A 19,440-nucleotide genomic window follows, 5' to 3' on the forward strand; every position below is an offset into this window, starting at 1 on the left:
AAAGAAGCAGCCAGAGCAAAACCCCAACAAGTGAGGATGGTGGCATCAGTCGTGACTTCATAACGGGCCTCATGTGCTGGAGACACTCGATGTCCAGTAGAGGCTCTACAGTTAAGGACTGGTAACATAACATAAACACATGTGACTTGAGTCATTTCTGATCAGCCAATCAGAAAGAAAACACAGTGTCACACGAGAGAAGAAAGGCGTGGCTCACACAGGCTTTTTTTTTTAGTCTTTTTTGTAATTTAGTTTTTCACTCTTCCTATACCTGTTTGATATTAGCGGAATTGTAGGTTTAAATGTGAGTACATTTTGTGCATATAACCATGAATGTTACTTATATGTAAGAAGGCAAAACAGGTGATTTTATAAAACAGTTATAAAACTGTTAGAAACAATATAGAACTGTTATATGTTATTTTGTGTCATTGGAGTGATGTCAGTTTGCAAACAGTTTATTGAAATGTTTATTTAATATTCACATTTCCTATTTGGCTGTCAAGGTTCTTTGCAAAAGCTTTTGTATGTTGCCATTAGGTCTACTGTCGCCACCTATTGGACATCATAGATATAGCCACTGTGCAGGTCAGACAGACCAAGATCCTAATAGGCCAGGCTTTGCTGTTTTCTTTCACCTTCTGAAACCTCTCTAAATGGCTTTATAGTCCTACAACACCCATGTCATTTTGTACATCTAAATACAAATGCAAAGAATGCTTTGAAGCATTTGACAACTGAACTTCATTCCTTATTTAGTCAGACAGATAATCTCAAGTCAAAGCAAAGTGTAATTGTAATGAGCCATACAATTATGTTCCATTGTCCACAGTGTCATTGGTCCAGCCTCTACATCACGTGTTTCAACAACAATTATGTAAATAGCTGTGGCGAGTGACATAATCTCACACATAAAATATAAAATGAAGCAAGGTGACAGATGAGGTCATGGCAGTTATGGTGGCTTCAGTCGGCGCTCATGTGTCTGTCCTGATCTTGCTCTCTTTGCCTTTGTCTTCTTCTCTATCTTGCAAACTGCAAAAGAGGTTCCAGCTCAATGGGATGCACAAGGCTGGCGACATTGTGATAGGTGGGCTGTTTGAGGTTCACTTTTCATCTATCTACCCTGAACTGACCTTCTCCTCCGAACCAGAACAGCCAGTATGCCAAGGGTGAGTTTGGCACACATGCATGCTGAGGTGCTCTGTCTTTGCAGATTGTTTGATGTTCAAAATGACATTTTCTGTATTTTCAGCTTTGATATGCTGGGGTTTCGACATGCCCAGACCATGGCCTTTGCTATTGATGACATCAACAGAAACCCCAATCTGCTGCCAAATGTGACTCTGGGATACAGCCTTTATGACAACTGTGCTACGCTTGGAATTTCTTTTCGTGCCTCACTGTCAATGGCTAGTGGTCAAGAGGAGCAGTTTCCTTTAGATGAAACCTGCACAGGGAACCCTCCAGTCTTGGGGATTGTGGGTGATTCATACTCAACATTCACTATTGCCATGTCAAGTGTGATGGGCCTGTACAAAATGCCCATTGTAAGTGTTTTATACTTTTATTACTTTAATACTTCATTCAACTGAAATGAAAGTAAGTGTAAGTAAGAGAGTAAGAAGGAATAAAAAATATATATATTCTGTACAGCAATTACAAATGCATTATAGCAAGGTGACTGGGAAAACATAGTTAAACCTGGTCAAATAGTTACATTCATATTCAAATAGGTTCATCTGAATAGGAATGAACATAAGATTGTGAAAGAAATGGGCTTTAACTTGATGGGCAACGTTGTAAATTTATACATTTTGCAGATGTTACCTAGCTTTCCTTTGCAACTGTCTTTAACAGGTGAGCTACTTTGCCACGTGTCCCTGTCTGAGTGATGTGGAGCGCTTTCCCTCCTTCTTCAGAACAATCCCAAGTGATACTTTCCAGGTAAACTAATAGCCCATCCTGAATATTCACATATTCACGTTTTAAAAATGTGACTGATGTCAATTTCTGTATTCAACTAGGTTCAAGCAATGATTCAAATTATGAAACATTTCGGTTGGACTTGGGTAGGACTGCTGGTCAGTGATGATGACTATGGTCTGCATGCCGCCAGGACCTTCCAAACTGACCTGCCTCAGACCAGTGGTGGTTGTTTGGCCTATGTGCAGGTTTTGCCCTGGCGTAACGACCCCACAGAGCTTAGACGGATAGTGACTTTGATGAAAATGTCCACAGCTCGTGTGGTCATTGTGTTTGCACATGAGACTCACATGATTCACCTGATGGATGAGGTAAAAATAATGAAATAGTTAACATAGGAGTTTAAAGGGATAATTGGATTGTGTTATGTATCATTTCCTGCATTAAATTGTATTCTATTGTAAAATATAATGGAGTTTTATTGTCATTTGTATAGTTATTCATTAGATGCAACAAACTAGAATAAATTAGAATAACTGCTGGAATAACTGGTTAACCGTTGTGGACAGTATCGCAGTTTGTGTGTGTAAAATACACATTTTCTAAATTGATAAAAATGGTGAGAATGGATTCTACATAGATTCTCCCTTGTTACATTTTTGAAATATAATGTATTTGCTACTGTACACAGGTGGTGAGGCAGAATGTGACAGGCCTGCAGTGGATGGCTAGTGAAGCTTGGACAGCTGTTGCTGTGCTCCAGACCCCTCAGCTAATGCCATACCTGGCTGGAACACTAGGCATCGCCATCCGTCGAGGGGAAATACCAGGACTGAGGGAATTTCTCCTTCAAATACGTCCTGACCAACAGCAGAACAGTACCCATGGAAACAGCCTTGTAATGGTCTTATTACACCTTCACTTCTTCTTCATAATGTAAACATCAAATTGAACTAAACTTACTTTTTGCCTTTTTTTCTCTTCCTCAGGTGAACCAGTTTTGGGAAGACACATTTAAATGTCGATTTACACCGCCCTCAGTGGACTGGGCTGAAGCAGGAGGAACACTGTGCACTGGAGAGGAAACGGTAGAATTTGAGAAGACTGAACTTTTGGACTTCTCAAATCTCCGGCCAGAATATAATGTCTATAAGGCTGTTTATGCTCTGGCATATGCCCTTGATAATATGCTTCACTGTGTGCCGGGAAGTGGACCTTTCAGCGGGCACAGCTGTGCCAGTTTGCAACAACTGGAGCCATGGCAGGTGAGATGTCTGTTCCAAAATGAAATCATGCAATTTGCAGGAACCTAACACCACACTGAAGTTCTTACTTTTTTGTCAAAATTTTTGGTTTAATTACTTGTAGCTTGTGCATTATTTGCAAAAAGTCAACTTCACCACACCCTTTGGTGATGAGGTCTCCTTTGATAAGAATGGCGATCCCTTGCCAATATATGATATCATGAACTGGGCGTGGCTCCCCACAGGAGGAACTGAAGTTAAGAATGTGGGTGAGGTCAAAAGGTCAACACTGAAAGGCAATGAGCTAACAATTGAGGAAGACAAGATCTTCTGGAACTTTGAAACAAAAAAAGTTAGTAACTATGGAATTAATATGACACTTGTTTCATCTACCAGGGATTACAAATAAAACCAGGGTGAACTGTAAATAAAGAAGCTTTTGCTTTTTCTCTTCCAAAGGCCCCTCGGTCAGTGTGCAGTGACAGTTGTCCTCCTGGTACCAGGATGGCCAGAAAGAAAGGACAACCTGTGTGCTGCTTTGACTGTGTCCCTTGTTCTGAGGGAAAATTCAGCAATAACACTGGTTGGATTTTAGTTTTAAATGTTAAAAGTTACGGGTGTAATAGGAAAGAAAGACCTGTGTTAAAACTATCCTTCTTCTTAGACTCCATGGAGTGCAGCAGCTGTCCAGAGGACTTCTGGTCCAGCCCACAGCGTGACCACTGTGTCCCCAAGAAAACAGAGTTCCTCTCCTATCAAGAACCTCTGGGGGTCTGTTTGACAGCTGCTTCATTGCTGGGAACATTCATCTCTGCCATTGTTCTGGGCATCTTCATCTGTCACCATAGCACTCCTATAGTTCGAGCCAACAACTCAGAGCTCAGTTTCCTGCTGTTAGCGTCACTCAAGCTTTGTTTCCTGTGTTCTCTACTTTTCATTGGGCATCCCAGGCTGTGGACATGCCAGCTGAGACATGCAGCCTTTGGCATCAGCTTTGTCCTCTGTGTCTCATGCATCCTGGTGAAAACCATGGTGGTTCTGGCTGTGTTCAAGGCCTCCAAGCCAGGAGGGGGCGCCAGTCTGAAGTGGTTTGGCGTGATGCAGCAGAGAGGGACAGTTCTGGGTCTTACTTCCATCCAGGCAGCAATCTGCACTGCTTGGCTTGTGTCTTCCTCACCTGTTCCACATAAAAACACACAATACCACAATGACAAGATAGTTTATGAGTGTGTCGTTGGGTCGACTCTGGGTTTTGCGGTTTTAATTGGTTATGTTGGCTTACTGGCTGTCATTAGCTTCCTGTTAGCATTCCTGGCGAGGAATCTTCCTGACAACTTTAATGAAGCCAAGCTCATCACATTCAGCATGCTGATATTCTGTGCTGTATGGGTGGCCTTTGTCCCTGCTTATGTTAATTCCCCAGGTAAATATGCAGATGCAGTGGAGGTATTTGCTATTTTAGCTTCTAGCTTTGGCCTCCTGGTGGCACTGTTTGGGCCAAAATGTTACATTATTTTGCTGAAGCCAGAGAGGAACACAAAGAAAGCAATCATGGGTCGAGGTATCACAAAGTCATGAAACATAATATATAATTTTGCTTGATAAAATAGAACACCAAAGTACATATAAGACACATGACTACATAATTATCCGTTCAGATGTGATGCAAGTTGAATATGTAAAATAGCTGTGAGTCTAATTTTCAATTATTTTTTGATTAAATATAAAGGCACCAGACAAGGTTCCATTGTAAATGTTGTGTTATTTAAATCTTAAGTCCATATTTAGATATGTGCATGTTGATGTGTGCATGACAGCAAGATTGAAAGAGCTCATCATATATATTAGCATCAATAAACAGGTGGTGCTTCTTTGGATACAGACACACACACACACACACACACACACACACACACACACACACACACATAAAGGGGAGTGGGGGTGGGGTGACAAATTCAGATTCCAAACACATTCACAATTCCACAAAATGGAAACCATCCGATCAAAAAATCGGGGCTGGTACCACTTTTTCTTGATGACGATGAGGCCTGGAGCACACAATGGGGGATGGAATCTATATAAATCATTGTGCAGTTTGCCAACAGACATTAGGAGGATGGAGATCTTTGCTTTCTTTATCAGCCTCATGGTGTCTCCTATTCTGTCAGAGGTAAACTCATCTCCTGCCTTAAACTACAGTGGGAACCTTCTGAGGAGGCAAACTGACTTAAGGGGGAGCAGGAACGACCCAGGAGTCAGAGCTGCGGCACCATCTCTGAAATGTACAGTACAGGGTCCAGCTCGTCTCCCTGTTTTCTCAGCGGGTGGAGACTACGTTATCGGGGGCATTTTCGCCATACGCCTCTACAAACAAACTGTGCAACATGACTATGCTGCCATGCCTGAACCAGAGAGGTGTGCAGGGAGGTTAGTAAAGATTTATCAAAAACATATTTTAATGTATTTTATTGGTTATCCCTTTATTTACTAATTTACCTGCGCATGAAGTTGAAATTGTTTTACAACCGTGATATAAACTGTATATACTTGAAAAAAAAAAATTCTGATATTTTCCTTTAATGTGCACTACTTCCCATCTACTTGCTTTAATAACACTCTGCCCACAGGATCGACTCCCGTGAGCTGCGCTTTTCCTCCGCAATGATCTTTGCCATTGAGGAGATTAACAACAGCACAAAGCTGCTTCCGGGTATCAAACTCGGTTATCAGATCCACGACTCGTGCACGTCAGTGCCTGTGGCCGTTCACGTAGCATTTCAGCTTCTCAATGGTCCGGAGCCAGCGCACTACAACAAAGGAAACTGTTCACATTCTGGTGGAGTGGTGGCTATCATTGGTGCGTCTGAGTCCACGCCATCTATCAGTATGTCACACATCATTGGGTCCTTCAACATTCCACTCGTAAATACGTAACATATTCAGACTGCATTACAACATTCACATTTGTTTATTCATGATCTAACTCTAATAAAATATCACATTGTTTTTTTCAGGTGAGTTACTTTGCCACTTGTGCTTGCCTGTCTGATAAGCAGCAGCATCCAACCTTCTTCAGAACCATCCCCAGTGACCAGTTTCAGGCCGATGCTCTGGCCAAACTGGTCAAACACTTTGGCTGGACTTGGATCGGTGCATTCCATTCAGATACCGACTATGGCAAGAATGGCATGGCATCTTTCCTGAAGGCAGCCAAGAAGGAGGGGATCTGTGTGGAATACACTGAGTCTTTCCACCGTGCTCACCCACGGAGCAGGATCCAGAAAGTAGCAGAAGTCATTCGCAGGTTTCTTTTTTCCAGCTGTTTATGTCTTTGTCTCCAGCTGCTCAAAGCTCTTAATTTAAATTGCTGGCATTATTGTTGTGGCATTTCTAGATATATCTGTCATTTTAGTAAAAGTCAAACTGGTCTTAATTGTGTTAATGTGGAAATGAAACCATTAGACAGCATATATATATATATATATATATATATATATATATATATATATATATATATATATATATATATATATATATATATATATATATATACATATTTAAACATTTTGTTTTCTTGTATTTGCAATATTTAACACCTGGCCTTAAAATGCTTGATAATGTGTCAACAGGTCTACAGCAACAGTTATTGTTGCTTTTACAAACTCGCCAGAATTAAGGCTTCTCCTGGAGGAGCTGTCTCAAAAACCATCTCCACCCCGCCAGTGGATCGGCAGTGAGGCCTGGGTTACCAACCAGGACATACTGCAGTTTAACTTAGCTGCTGGAGCCATAGGATTTGGCATTCAGCAATCTGTCATCCCTGCTCTGAGAAAATTCCTCCTGGATCTCTCTCCCTCTGATGTGGCAGCCTCCCCTGTGCTCACTGAGCTCTGGGAGGATTTATTTAACTGTAAACTGCAAAAATGTGAGGAAATTATGTGGCTTTACTTAAAAATTATTTAAATTTGGGCTGAGTTGGGCTGAGTTGCTGCTTGTGAATAAATGTCAAATCAAGTTTATGAAACATTTTATCTCTATGTGCAGCTAAGATTGTGTGTGAAAAAATATGTTTTCGCTGGCACAAAATCTCAAACATTTCTTCAAGGCCTGTTTTCTTTGTTGCATGCAACTAAAAGCAACCATTCTTTTCACAAAAAAATGTAATTCTTCCATAAAATGCAGCCACAGACAAGCGTGTGTGTGATGGATCAGAAGACATAAGGACTCTCCAGAGCCAGTACACAGACACGTCTCAGCTCCGAATAACCAACATGGTGTACAAGGCTGTTTATGCAATTGCACATGCCCTTCATAACACTTTGTGTTCATACACAAATTCCACAACAAAGTGTGACCAATCCACGACAATAGAGGCCAAACAGGTGAGTATGAATCAATCATTCAAAAATCTTTTCCTCTTTTATTTTGTTATATAACTTCATCCTTACAGGTTCTGACTCAGCTGAAGAAAGTCAATTTTACCCAGAATGGTTATGATGTGTCATTTGATGTAAATGGGGATCCTGTGGCCACATATGAGCTTGTTAACTGGCAAAGAGGTGAGAGTGGCACCATTGAGATGGTGACTGTAGGACTGTATGATGCCTCACTGCCAGAGGGCCAAGAGTTCCATATCCACAGGAACATCACCTGGATGGATGGAAGCACAAAGGTCAGATAAAGAGACTGAGTTGCCTTATTTCAAATAGACTTGAAAGACACAGAGCACCTCAAATGATTCCTTTTCTAATTCTATATGCCAGGTTCCTGTGTCAGTGTGCAGCAACAGCTGTTCTCCAGGAACTCGGAAAATACTGCAGAAAGGAAAACCAATCTGCTGTTATGACTGTATACAGTGTCCAGAAGGGGAGATTAGCAATGTTACAGGTGCCTATTTTTATTAATTATTCATATCGACTGTGTCACATGCATAATAACTAAATACTTTGTCTGCCTTTTCAGATTCCCCTGACTGTGTTCCATGCCCTGAGGAGTTCTGGCCAAATGCACAAAGAGACACTTGTCTCCCAAAGCCTGTTGAGTATCTCTCCTTCCACGAGGTCCTGGGAATCATCTTGGCAGCATTCTCAGTTGGTGGTGCCTGCCTGGCCATTGGAACAGCAGCAGTGTTCTTCCGCCATAGAAACTCTCCTATTGTCAGAGCCAACAACTCTGAGCTGAGCTTCCTGCTTCTCTTCTCCCTCACTTTGTGTTTCTTGTGTTCACTGACCTTCATTGGAGCTCCGTCCCAGTGGTCCTGCATGCTGCGTCACACAGCGTTCGGCATCACCTTCGTCCTCTGCATCTCTTGTGTTCTGGGAAAAACAATAGTTGTGCTGATGGCCTTCAGAGCAACACTTCCTGGCAGTAATGTCATGAAATGGTTTGGTCCTCCACAGCAGAGGATTACAGTTGTGTCCTTCACATCTATACAAGTGTTAATTTGTACACTTTGGTTGGTTCTCAATCCACCTTTTCCAAAGATAAATCTGACTATATATAAGAAGAGAATCATTCTGGAGTGTGCATTAGGCTCAGCTATTGGGTTCTGGGCCGTTCTGGGCTACATTGGCCTGCTAGCTCTGTTTTGCTTGGTCTTGGCAGTCCTGGCTCGGAAACTCCCAGATAATTTTAATGAAGCCAAGTTCATCACCTTCAGCATGCTGATATTCTGTGCTGTGTGGATCACATTTATCCCAGCGTATGTCAGCTCTCCTGGAAAATATACTGTGGCTGTGGAGATCTTTGCCATTTTGGCCTCCAGTTTTGGGCTAATACTCTGCATATTTGCTCCAAAGTGCTTCATTATACTGTTTAAGCCAGAGAATAATACTAGGAAATTTCTAATGGGCAAAAATTAGTTAGATGGTGTAAAGTTTGGAAACAATATGCAGAAGGTTTCTATGTAGTGTTGCACTAAGGTTTTTATCTTAAATTTAACCTTGGAAAGAGTTAGGTTTAGATCGTTAGAGGCATGTCATGTAAGAGAAGAACTGAAGTAATCTAAGAGTAATATAGGACAATTGAAATGTCCAAAAATAAATAAATAAATAACATTTTGCCCATGAGTACACTATAAAGTATATATAGTGCACTATATATAATACTCCCTGTATAGAGAGTAGAGAGTAGCGGCATGGGTGGATGATTTGGGAGATAGCCAAAGTAGAACTCTACATATAAACTATCACAGTCTCTTACATATATATTCACACTCTTTTATATGTGTTAAAATACTTCCTTACATATATAATCCAATTCTCATATATTATCATAGTCTGTTTAATTAACAATGAATGTATGTGTGAGACTTTACCTTTGCATGTGAAAGACTTTGACGATGCATGTCTGAGTGATTATGAATTATGGCCAATCATAGAAGTCAGAGCTCATCATATACGTATATTAACATCAATAAAAAAGCATTAAAAAAAAGGTGTTGACTCTTTATGTATATATATATATATATGTACATGTATACATACATATGTGTGTGTTTGTGTGTGTGTGTGTGTATGTGTATGAATATATAAAGGGGTCAGGGGTACAAATTTAAAAATTCAGTTTTCAAAACACAATCTCAATTCCACAAAATGAAAACCATCCAATCAAAAAAGTGGGGCTGGTACTAATTTTTTCATGAAGAAGAGGCCTGGAGCACACAATGGGGAATGTAATCTATATAAATCATTGTGCAGTTTGCCAACAGACATTAGGAGGATGGAGATCTTTGCTTTCTTTATCAGCCTCATGGTGTCTCCTATTCTGTCAGAGGTAAACTCATCTCCTGCCTTAAACTACAGTGGGAACCTTCTGAGGAGGCAAACTGACTTAAGGGGGAGCAGGAACGACCCAGGAGTCAGAGCTGCGGCACCATCTCTGAAATGTACAGTACAGGGTCCAGCTCGTCTCCCTGTTTTCTCAGCGGGCGGAGACTACGTTATCGGGGGCATTTTCTCCATACGCCTCTACAAACAAACTGTGCAACATGACTATGCTGCCATGCCTGAACCAGAGAGGTGTGCAGGGAGGTTAGTAAAGATTTATCAAAAACATATTTTAATGTATTTTATTGGATATCCCTTTATTTACTAATTTACCTGTGCATTAAGTTGAAATTGTTTTACGACCGTGATATAAACTGTATATACTTGAAAAAAAAAAAATCTGATATTTTCCTTTAATGTGCACTACTTCCCATCTACTTGCTTTAATAACACTCTGCCCACAGGATCGACTCCCGTGAGCTGCGCTTTTCCTCCGCAATGATCTTTGCCATTGAGGAGATTAACAACAGCACAAAGCTGCTTCCGGGTATCAAACTCGGTTATCAGATCCACGACTCGTGCACGTCAGTGCCTGTGGCCGTTCACGTAGCATTTCAGCTTCTCAATGGTCCGGAGCCAGCGCACTACAACAAAGGAAACTGTTCACATTCTGGTGGAGTGGTGGCTATCATTGGAGAGTCTGGGTCCACACCATCTATCAGTATGTCGCGCATCATTGGGTCCTTCAACATTCCACTCGTAAATACGTAACATATTCTGACTGCATTACACAATTCACATTTGTTTATCCATGAACGAACACGAATAAAATTCACATTGTTTTTTTCAGGTGAGTTACTTTGCTACTTGTGCTTGCCTGTCTGATAAGCAGCAGCATCCAACCTTCTTCAGAACCATCCCCAGTGACCAGTTTCAGGCCGATGCTCTGGCCAAACTGGTCAAACACTTTGGCTGGACTTGGATCGGTGCATTCCATTCAGATACCGACTATGGCAAGAATGGCATGGCATCTTTCCTGAAGGCAGCCAAGAAGGAGGGGATCTGTGTGGAATACACTGAGTCTTTCCACCGTGCTCACCCACGGAGCAGGATCCAGAAAGTAGCAGAAATCATTCGCAGGTTTCTTTATTCCAGCTGTTTATGTCTTTGTCTCCAGCTGCTCAAAGCTCTTAATTTAAATTGCTGGCATTATCGTTGTGGCATTTCTAGATATATCTCTCATTTTAGTAAAAGTCAAACTGATATGAACATAGAAATGAAACCAATAGTCAGCAAAATGTATATATATAAATATATATATATTTAACAACTGACATTAAAATGCTTGTTGATGTGTCAACAGGTCTACAGCAACAGTTATTGTTGCTTTCGCAGCCTCTGGAGAATTAAGACTTCTTCTGGAGGAGCTGTCTCAAAAACCATCACCACCCCGCCAGTGGATTGGCAGTGAGGACTGGATTACCAACCAGGACATGCTGCAGTTTAATTTATGTGCTGGAACCATAGGATTTGGCATTCAGCAATCTCTCATCCCTGGCCTGAGAGAATTCCTTCTGGATCTCTCTCCCTCTGATGTGGCAGCCTCCCCTGTGCTGACTGAGCTCTGGGAGGATTTATTTAATTGCAAACTGCGCGAATGTGAGGAAATTATGTGGCTTTACTTACAAATTATTTAAATTTGGGATCTTACGGTTGTGGTGTTTCAGTGATTATATGAAGTTCTAGTTGAGTTGCTGCTTGTGAATCAATGTCAAGACTTATCGTTAAAGGTTAAATAAACATTCTCCCCCATTAGCTCATCTGATCAATATAAAAATTTTAAACTGAATTTTCATTATAAATGTCATGAGTGCATTTATTTCACTTGTTTTAGGCAAATGAAGTATGATTTATCATTTTAAACATTTTTTTTAAAATTTGGTAGACTAATTTCAAATGAAAGAGTAAGCAGCAAAATAATCTATTAATTTATCATTTTCACTCCTGAGAAACCAAAGTAATAGCAGCAAACACAACTGTTTGTGAAGTAGAAGCAAAAAAAATAATAAAGCTAATTAAAACGTGATATATTTGAAATAAACATTTTTAAAAATGAAACATTCTATCTCTATGAGCAGCTAAAATTTTGTGTGCAAAAATATATTTTCACTGGCACAAAATCTCAAACATTTCTTCAAGAAATGTTTTCTTGATTGCATGCAACTAAAATCTACTTTCATTTTATTTAAAAAAAAAATGTAATTCTTCCATAAAATGCAGCCACAGACAAGCGTGTGTGTGATGGATCAGAAGACATAAGGACTCTCCAGAGCCAGTACACAGACACGTCTCAGCTCCGAATAACCAACATGGTGTACAAGGCTGTTTATGCAATTGCACATGCCCTTCATAACACTTTGTGTTCATACACAAATTCCACAACAAAGTGTGACCAATCCATGACAACAGAGGCCAAACAGGTGAGTATGAATCAATCATTTGAAACACTTTTCCTCTTTTATTTTGTTATATAACTTCATCCTTACAGGTTCTGACTCAGCTGAAGAAAGTCAATTTTACCCAGAATGGTTATGACGTGTCATTTGATGTAAATGGGGATCCTGTGGCCACATATGAGCTTGTTAACTGGCAAAGAGGTGAGAGTGGCACCATTGAGAGGGTGACTGTAGGACTGTATGATGCCTCACTGCCAGAGGGCCCAGAGTTCTATATCCACAGGAACATCACCTGGTTGGAAGGAAGCACACAGGTCAGATGAAAAGACTGAGTTTCATCATTTCAAATAGACTTGAAAGACACGGAGCTCCTCAAATGTTTCCTTTTCTAATTCTATATGGCAGGTTCCTGTGTCAGTGTGCAGCAACAGCTGTTCTCCAGGAACTCGAAGAATGCTCCAGAGAGGAAAACCAATCTGCTGTTATGACTGTATACAGTGTCCAGAAGGGGAAATTAGCAATATTACAGGTACCTATTGTTATTTCGTCTTCATCACATGTATATTAACTAAATACTTTCTCTTCTTTTTCAGATTCCCCTGACTGTGTTCCATGTCCTGAGGAGTTCTGGCCAAATGCACAAAGAGACACTTGTCTCCCAAAGCCTGTTGAGTATCTCTCCTTCCACGAGGTCTTGGGAATGATCTTTGCAGCATTCTCAGTTGGTGGTGCCTGCCTGGCCATTCTAACAGCAACAGTGTTCTTCCACCATAGAAACTCTCCTATTGTCAGAGCCAACAACTCTGAGCTGAGCTTCCTGCTTCTCTTCTCCCTCACTTTGTGTTTCTTGTGTTCACTGACCTTCATTGGAGCTCCGTCGCAGTGGTCCTGCATGCTGCGACACACAGCGTTCGGCATCACCTTCGTCCTCTGCATCTCTTGTGTTCTGGGAAAAACAATAGTTGTGCTCATGGCCTTCAGAGCAACACTTCCTGGCAGTAATGTCATGAAGTGGTTTGGTCCTCAACAGCAAAGGATTACAGTTGTGTCCTTCACATCTATACAAGTGTTAATTTGTACACTTTGGTTGGTTCTCAGTCCCCCTTTTCCAAAGAAAAATCTGACCATATATAAGAAGAGAATCATTCTGGAGTGTGCATTAGGCTCAGCTATTGGGTTCTGGGCCGTTCTGGGCTACATTGGCCTACTAGCTGTGTTTTGCTTGGTCTTGGCAGTCCTGGCTCGGAAACTCCCAGATAATTTTAATGAAGCCAAGTTCATCACCTTCAGCATGCTGATATTCTGTGCTGTGTGGATCACATTTATCCCAGCATATGTCAGCTCTCCTGGAAAGTTTACTGTGGCTGTGGAGATCTTTGCCATTTTGGCCTCCAGTTTTGGGCTAATACTCTGCATATTTGCTCCCAAGTGCTTCATTATACTGTTTAAGCCAGAGAATAATACTAGGAAATTTCTAATGGGCAAAAATTAGTTAGATGGTGTAAAGTTTAGAAACAATAAGCATATGGTTACTATATAATGTTGAACTATGGCTTTTATCTTAAATTTAACCTTGGACAGAGTTAGATTTGATCATTAGAGGCACATAATGTAAAAGGAAAAACTGAAGTAATCTAAGAGAAATATAGGACAATTAAAGTGTCCAAAAAAATAAATGAATAAATAAATAAGTTTACCCATGAGTACACTATACATTATATATAGTGCATTATAGAAAACTCCTTGTATGGAGATTAGAGAGTAGCGGGATGAGTGGATGATTTTGGACAAAGCCAAAGTAGAACGCTGTACATACGCTATTACAGTCTCTTACATATATAATCACACTCTTTTATATGTGTTATCATACTTCCATAAATATATAATCCAAGTGTCATATATTGTCATAGTCTGTATAATTAACAATGAATGTATGTTTGAAACTTTACCTTTGCATGTGAGAGACTTTGACGATGCATGTCTGAGTGATTATGAATTATGGCCTCTCATAGAAGTCAGAGCTCATCATATGCGTATGTTTGCAACAATAAACAAGCATCAATAAAAAGGTGGTCCTTCTGTGGATATAAATATATATTTATCTGTGTGTGTGTGTATGTATACATAAAGGGGTGGGGGTACAAATTTACAAATTTAGTTTCCAGAACACATTCTCAATTCCACAAAATGGAAACCATCCAATCAAAAAAAGTGGGGCTGGTACTAATTTTTTTTTGATGACAATGAGGCCTGGAGCACACAATGGGGGATGGAATCTATATAAATCATTGTGCAGTTTGCCAACAGACATTAGGAGGATGGAGATCTTTGCTTTCTTTATCAGCCTCATGGTGTCTCCTATTCTGTCAGAGGTAAACTCATCTCCTGCCTTAAACTACAGTGGGAACCTTCTGAGGAGGCAAACTGACTTAAGGGGGAGCAGGAACGACCCAGGAGTCAGAGCTGCGGCACCATCTCTGAAATGTACAGTACAGGGTCCAGCTCGTCTCCCTGTTTTCTCAGCGGGTGGAGACTACGTTATCGGGGGCATTTTCTCCATACGCCACTACAAACAAACTGTGCAACATGACTATGCTGCCATGCCTGAACCAGAGAGGTGTGCAGGGAGGTTAGTAAAGATTTATCAAAAACATATTTTAATGTATTTTATTGGATATCCCTTTATTTACTAATTTACCTGCGCATGAAGTTGAAATTGTTTTACAACTGTGATATAAACTGTATATACTTGAAAAAAAAAAATTCTGATATTTTCCTTTAATGTGCACTACTTTACATCTACTTGCTTTAATAACACTCTGCCCACAGCATCGACTCCCGTGAGCTGCGCTTTTCCTCCGCAATGATCTTTGCCATTGAGGAGATTAACAACAGCACAAAGCTGCTTCCGGGTATCAAACTCGGTTATCAGATCCACGACTCGTGCACGTCAGTGCCTGTGGCCGTTCACGTAGCATTTCAGCTTCTCAATGGTCCGGAGCCAGCGCACTACAACAAAGGAAACTGTTCACATTCTGGTGGAGTGGTGGCTATCATTGGAGAGTCTGGGTCCACACCATCTATCAGTATGTCGCGCATCATTGGGTCCTTCAACATTCCACTCGTAAATACGTAACATATTCAGACTGCATTACACAATTCACATTTGTTTATCCATGAACGAACACGAATAAAATTCACATTGTTTCTTTCAGGTTAGCCACTTTGCCACTTGTGCTTGCCTGTCTGATAAGCAGCAGCATCCAACCTTCTTCAGAACCATCCCCAGTGACCAGTTTCAGGCCGATGCTCTGGCCAAACTGGTCAAACACTTTGGCTGGACTTGGATCGGTGCATTCCATTCAGATACCGACTATGGCAAGAATGGCATGGCATCTTTCCTGAAGGCAGCCAAGAAGGAGGGGATCTGTGTGGAATACACTGAGTCTTTCCACCGTGCTCACCCACGGAGCAGGATCCAGAAAGTAGCAGAAGTCATTCGCAGGTTTCTTTTTTCCAGCTGTTTATGTCTTTGTCTCCAGCTGCTCAAAGCTCTTAATTTAAATTGCTGGCATTATCGTTGTGGCATTTCTAGATATATCTCTCATTTTAGTAAAAGTCAAACTGATGTTAATGTAAAAATGAAACCATTAGACAGCATCTATATATATATATATATACGTTTTTCTCAGATCCATGACAGCATCTATGTATATATATATATATATATATATATATATATATATATATATATATATATATATATATATACATATATATATATATATATATACATAGATGCTGTCTAATGGTTTCATTTTTGTGTATATATATATATATATATATATATATATATATATATATATATATATATGAACTGTCTAATGTTTTCTTGTATGTTGTATGTTTTCTTGTATTTGCAATATTTGACACCTGGCATTAAAATGCTTGATAATGTGTCAACAGGTCTACAGCAACAGTTATTGTTGCTTTTGCAGCCTCAGCAGAATTAAGGCTTCTCCTGGAGGAGCTGTCGCAAAAACCATCTCCACCCCGCCAGTGGATCGGCAGTGAGGCCTGGGTTACCAACCAGGACATGCTGCAGTTCAAGTTCTGTGCTGGAGCCATAGGATTTGGCATTCAGCAATCTGTCATCCCTGGTCTGAGAAAATTCCTCCTGGATCTCTCTCCCTCTAATGTGGCAGCCTCCATTGTGCTGACTGAGCTCTGGGAGGATTTATTTAACTGTAAACTGCGCAAATGTGAGGAAATGATGTGGCTTTACTTACAAATTATTTAAATTTGGGCTCTTACGGTTGTGGTGTTTCAGTGATTGTACGACGTTGTAATTGAGCTGCTTGTGAATAAATGTCAAGTCAAGTTTTACGAATGAAACATTTCATCTCTACATGCAGCTAAAATTGTGTGTGAAAAAATGTGTTTTCGCTGGCACAAAATCTCATTTCTTCAAGCCCTGTTTTCTTGATTGCATGCAACGAAAAGCAACTTTTTACTTTTTTTTTTTTTTTCTACTGAAAATAAATGTAATTCTTCCATAAAATGCAGCCACAGACAAGCGTGTGTGTGATGGATCAGAAGACATAAGGACTCTCCAGAGCCAGTACACAGACACGTCTCAGCTCCGAATAACCAACATGGTGTACAAGGCTGTTTATGCGATTGCACATGCCCTTCATAACACTTTGTGTTCATACACAAATTCCACAACAAATTGTGACCAATCCATGACAATAGAGGCCAAACAGGTGAGTATGAATCAATCATTTGAAACACTTTTCCTCTTTTATTTTGTTATATAACTTCATCCTTACAGGTTCTGACTCAGCTGAAGAAAGTCAATTTTACCCAGAATGGTTATGATGTGTCATTTGATGTAAATGGAGATCCTGTTGCCAAGTATGAGCTTGTTAACTGGCAAAGAGGTGAGAGTGGCACCATTGAGCTGGTGGCTGTAGGACTGTATGATGCCTCACTGCCAGAGGGCCAGGAGTTCCACATCCACAGGAACATCACCTGGATGGATGGAAGCACACAGGTCAGATGAAAAGTCTGAGTTTCATTCTTTCAAATAGACTTGAAACACACAGAACACCTCAAATGTTTCCTTTTCTAATTCTACGTGGCAGGTTCCTGTGTCAGTGTGCAGCAACAGCTGTTCTCCAGGAACTCGAAGAATGCTCCAGAAAGGAAAACCAATCTGCTGTTATGACTGTATACAGTGTCCAGAAGGGGAGATTAGTAATATTACAGGTAACTGTTGTTATTTCGTCTTCATACCTACTGTGTCACATGCATATTAACTAAATACTTTCTCTTCTTTTTCAGATTCCCCTGACTGTGTTCCATGCCCTGAGGAGTTCTGGCCAAATACACAAAGAGACACTTGTCTCCCAAAGCCTGTTGAGTATCTCTCCTTCCACGAGGTCCTGGGAATCATCTTGGCAGCATTCTCAGTTGGTGGTGCCTGCCTGGCCATTGGAACAGCAGCAGTGTTCTTCCGCCATAGAAACTCTCCTATTGTCAGAGCCAACAACTCTGAGCTGAGCTTCCTGCTTCTCTTCTCCCTCACTTTGTGTTTCTTGTGTTCGCTGACCTTCATTGGAGCTCCGTCCCAGTGGTCCTGCATGCTAAGACACACAGCGTTCAGCATCACCTTCGTCCTCTGCATCTCTTGTGTTCTGGGAAAAACAATAGTTGTGCTCATGGCCTTCAGAGCAACACTTCCTGGCAGTAATGTCATGAAATGGTTTGGTCCTCCACAGCAAAGGATTACAGTTGTGTCCTTCACATCTATACAAGTGTTAATTTGTGCACTTTGGTTGGTTCTCAGTCCCCCTTTTCCAAAGAAAAATCTGACCATATATAAGAAGAGAATCATTCTGGAGTGTGCATTAGGCTCAGCTATTGGGTTCTGGGCCGTTCTGGGCTACATTGGCCTACTAGCTGTGTTTTGCTTGGTCTTGGCCGTCCTGGCTCGGAAACTCCCAGATAATTTTAATGAAGCCAAGTTCATCACCTTCAGCATGCTGATATTCTGTGCTGTGTGGATCACATTTATCCCAGCGTATGTCAGCTCTCCTGGAAAATTTACTGTGGCTGTGGAGATCTTTGCCATTTTGGCCTCCAGTTTTGGGCTAATACTCTGCATATTTGCTCCCAAGTGCTTCGTTATAGTGTTGAAGCCAGAGAAAAATACTAGGAAATATTTAATGGGCAAAAATTAGTTAGATGGTGTAAAGTTTAGAAACAATGTGCATATGGTTTCTATGTAATGTAAAGGCTTTTATCTTAAATTTGAGCTTGGAAAGAGTTATGGTTAGAAGATGAGAGGCACATAATGTAAGAGAAAAACATGATCTCTTATCTTTCATTTCAAAGTGAAATATAAGACATTTAAAGATTACAAATATGTTGATGTCTGGGACAAATAAATGTTATAAAATTTCTAAAACCAAAACCTCCTTTGCCCACTTGTCTGTTTCACCAATCACCCACACTAAATTTAAAAGCAAATGTATAGAGGGAAAACATGAATGACTGAGCAAATACACAAAATTACAGCATTGATTTGGTGAACATGACAATGCAGCAATTATTAAGACTATTTTGTTTTTTAATTTCATGTTTTTTTAATATTAAACTGTGGAAATCTTTGATATTAAAAATGTAGACCCATTGGCTAAATATACCACACACACACACACACACACACACACACACACACACACACACACACACACACACACACACACACATACTCATTAAGCAGATGAGCTGATGTTGTGCCTGATGACAAACCTTCTCATTATTCATTAAGCTGATGACTCCATGAGGAAAAATCTCTCTGAAAATCTATATAAACTGTAGTGCCCTTTGTCCACAGGCAGTTGAAGGATGGCGTTCTCTGTTGTCTTCATAGAGTTAATGATGTGTCTGATTGTGTGTACTCTGAACTCTCTGATCGCCACAAATGTTCCTGGGACTCAGCTGACACAGCAGGGAGGGCTTGTCGAGGATAAAGCT

The 19,440-nt window shown here is 40.5% G+C and overlaps 4 protein-coding genes across 4 annotated transcripts; all 4 read left to right on the top strand.

Moving 5' to 3' along the window:
* Positions 1 to 957: 957 nt before the first annotated feature.
* On the top strand, positions 958 to 4,748 carry LOC142894963 (extracellular calcium-sensing receptor-like). The gene is made up of 9 exons (XM_076035689.1): positions 958 to 1,172; positions 1,256 to 1,550; positions 1,861 to 1,947; positions 2,028 to 2,297; positions 2,618 to 2,830; positions 2,916 to 3,191; positions 3,295 to 3,522; positions 3,630 to 3,753; positions 3,835 to 4,748. Exons 1-9 carry the CDS (start codon positions 958 to 960, stop codon positions 4,746 to 4,748), a joined length of 2,622 nt encoding a protein of 873 aa, XP_075891804.1.
* An 808-nt stretch (positions 4,749 to 5,556) lies between these two features.
* On the top strand, positions 5,557 to 9,034 carry LOC142894965 (extracellular calcium-sensing receptor-like). The gene is made up of 8 exons (XM_076035692.1): positions 5,557 to 5,600; positions 5,801 to 6,095; positions 6,188 to 6,477; positions 6,803 to 7,098; positions 7,356 to 7,555; positions 7,624 to 7,845; positions 7,937 to 8,060; positions 8,136 to 9,034. Exons 1-8 carry the CDS (start codon positions 5,572 to 5,574, stop codon positions 9,032 to 9,034), a joined length of 2,355 nt encoding a protein of 784 aa, XP_075891807.1. The 5' UTR covers positions 5,557 to 5,571.
* Positions 9,035 to 9,999: 965 nt separating this feature from the next.
* On the top strand, positions 10,000 to 13,888 carry LOC142894966 (extracellular calcium-sensing receptor-like). The gene is made up of 8 exons (XM_076035693.1): positions 10,000 to 10,204; positions 10,405 to 10,699; positions 10,791 to 11,080; positions 11,304 to 11,599; positions 12,221 to 12,420; positions 12,489 to 12,710; positions 12,802 to 12,925; positions 12,990 to 13,888. Exons 1-8 carry the CDS (start codon positions 10,176 to 10,178, stop codon positions 13,886 to 13,888), a joined length of 2,355 nt encoding a protein of 784 aa, XP_075891808.1. The 5' UTR covers positions 10,000 to 10,175.
* Positions 13,889 to 14,845: 957 nt separating this feature from the next.
* Positions 14,846 to 18,641, top strand: LOC142894967 (extracellular calcium-sensing receptor-like). The gene is made up of 8 exons (XM_076035694.1): positions 14,846 to 15,025; positions 15,226 to 15,520; positions 15,612 to 15,901; positions 16,363 to 16,658; positions 16,963 to 17,162; positions 17,231 to 17,452; positions 17,544 to 17,667; positions 17,743 to 18,641. Exons 1-8 carry the CDS (start codon positions 14,997 to 14,999, stop codon positions 18,639 to 18,641), a joined length of 2,355 nt encoding a protein of 784 aa, XP_075891809.1. The 5' UTR covers positions 14,846 to 14,996.
* The last annotated feature ends 799 nt before the right edge of the window (positions 18,642 to 19,440 follow it).

The sequence above is a fragment of the Nelusetta ayraudi genome, unplaced genomic scaffold, assembly GCF_046127955.1.
Source record: "Nelusetta ayraudi isolate G7.1 ecotype Tasmania unplaced genomic scaffold, CSIRO-AGI_Nayr_v1 ptg000048l, whole genome shotgun sequence".
Lineage (NCBI taxonomy): Eukaryota > Metazoa > Chordata > Actinopteri > Tetraodontiformes > Monacanthidae > Nelusetta > Nelusetta ayraudi.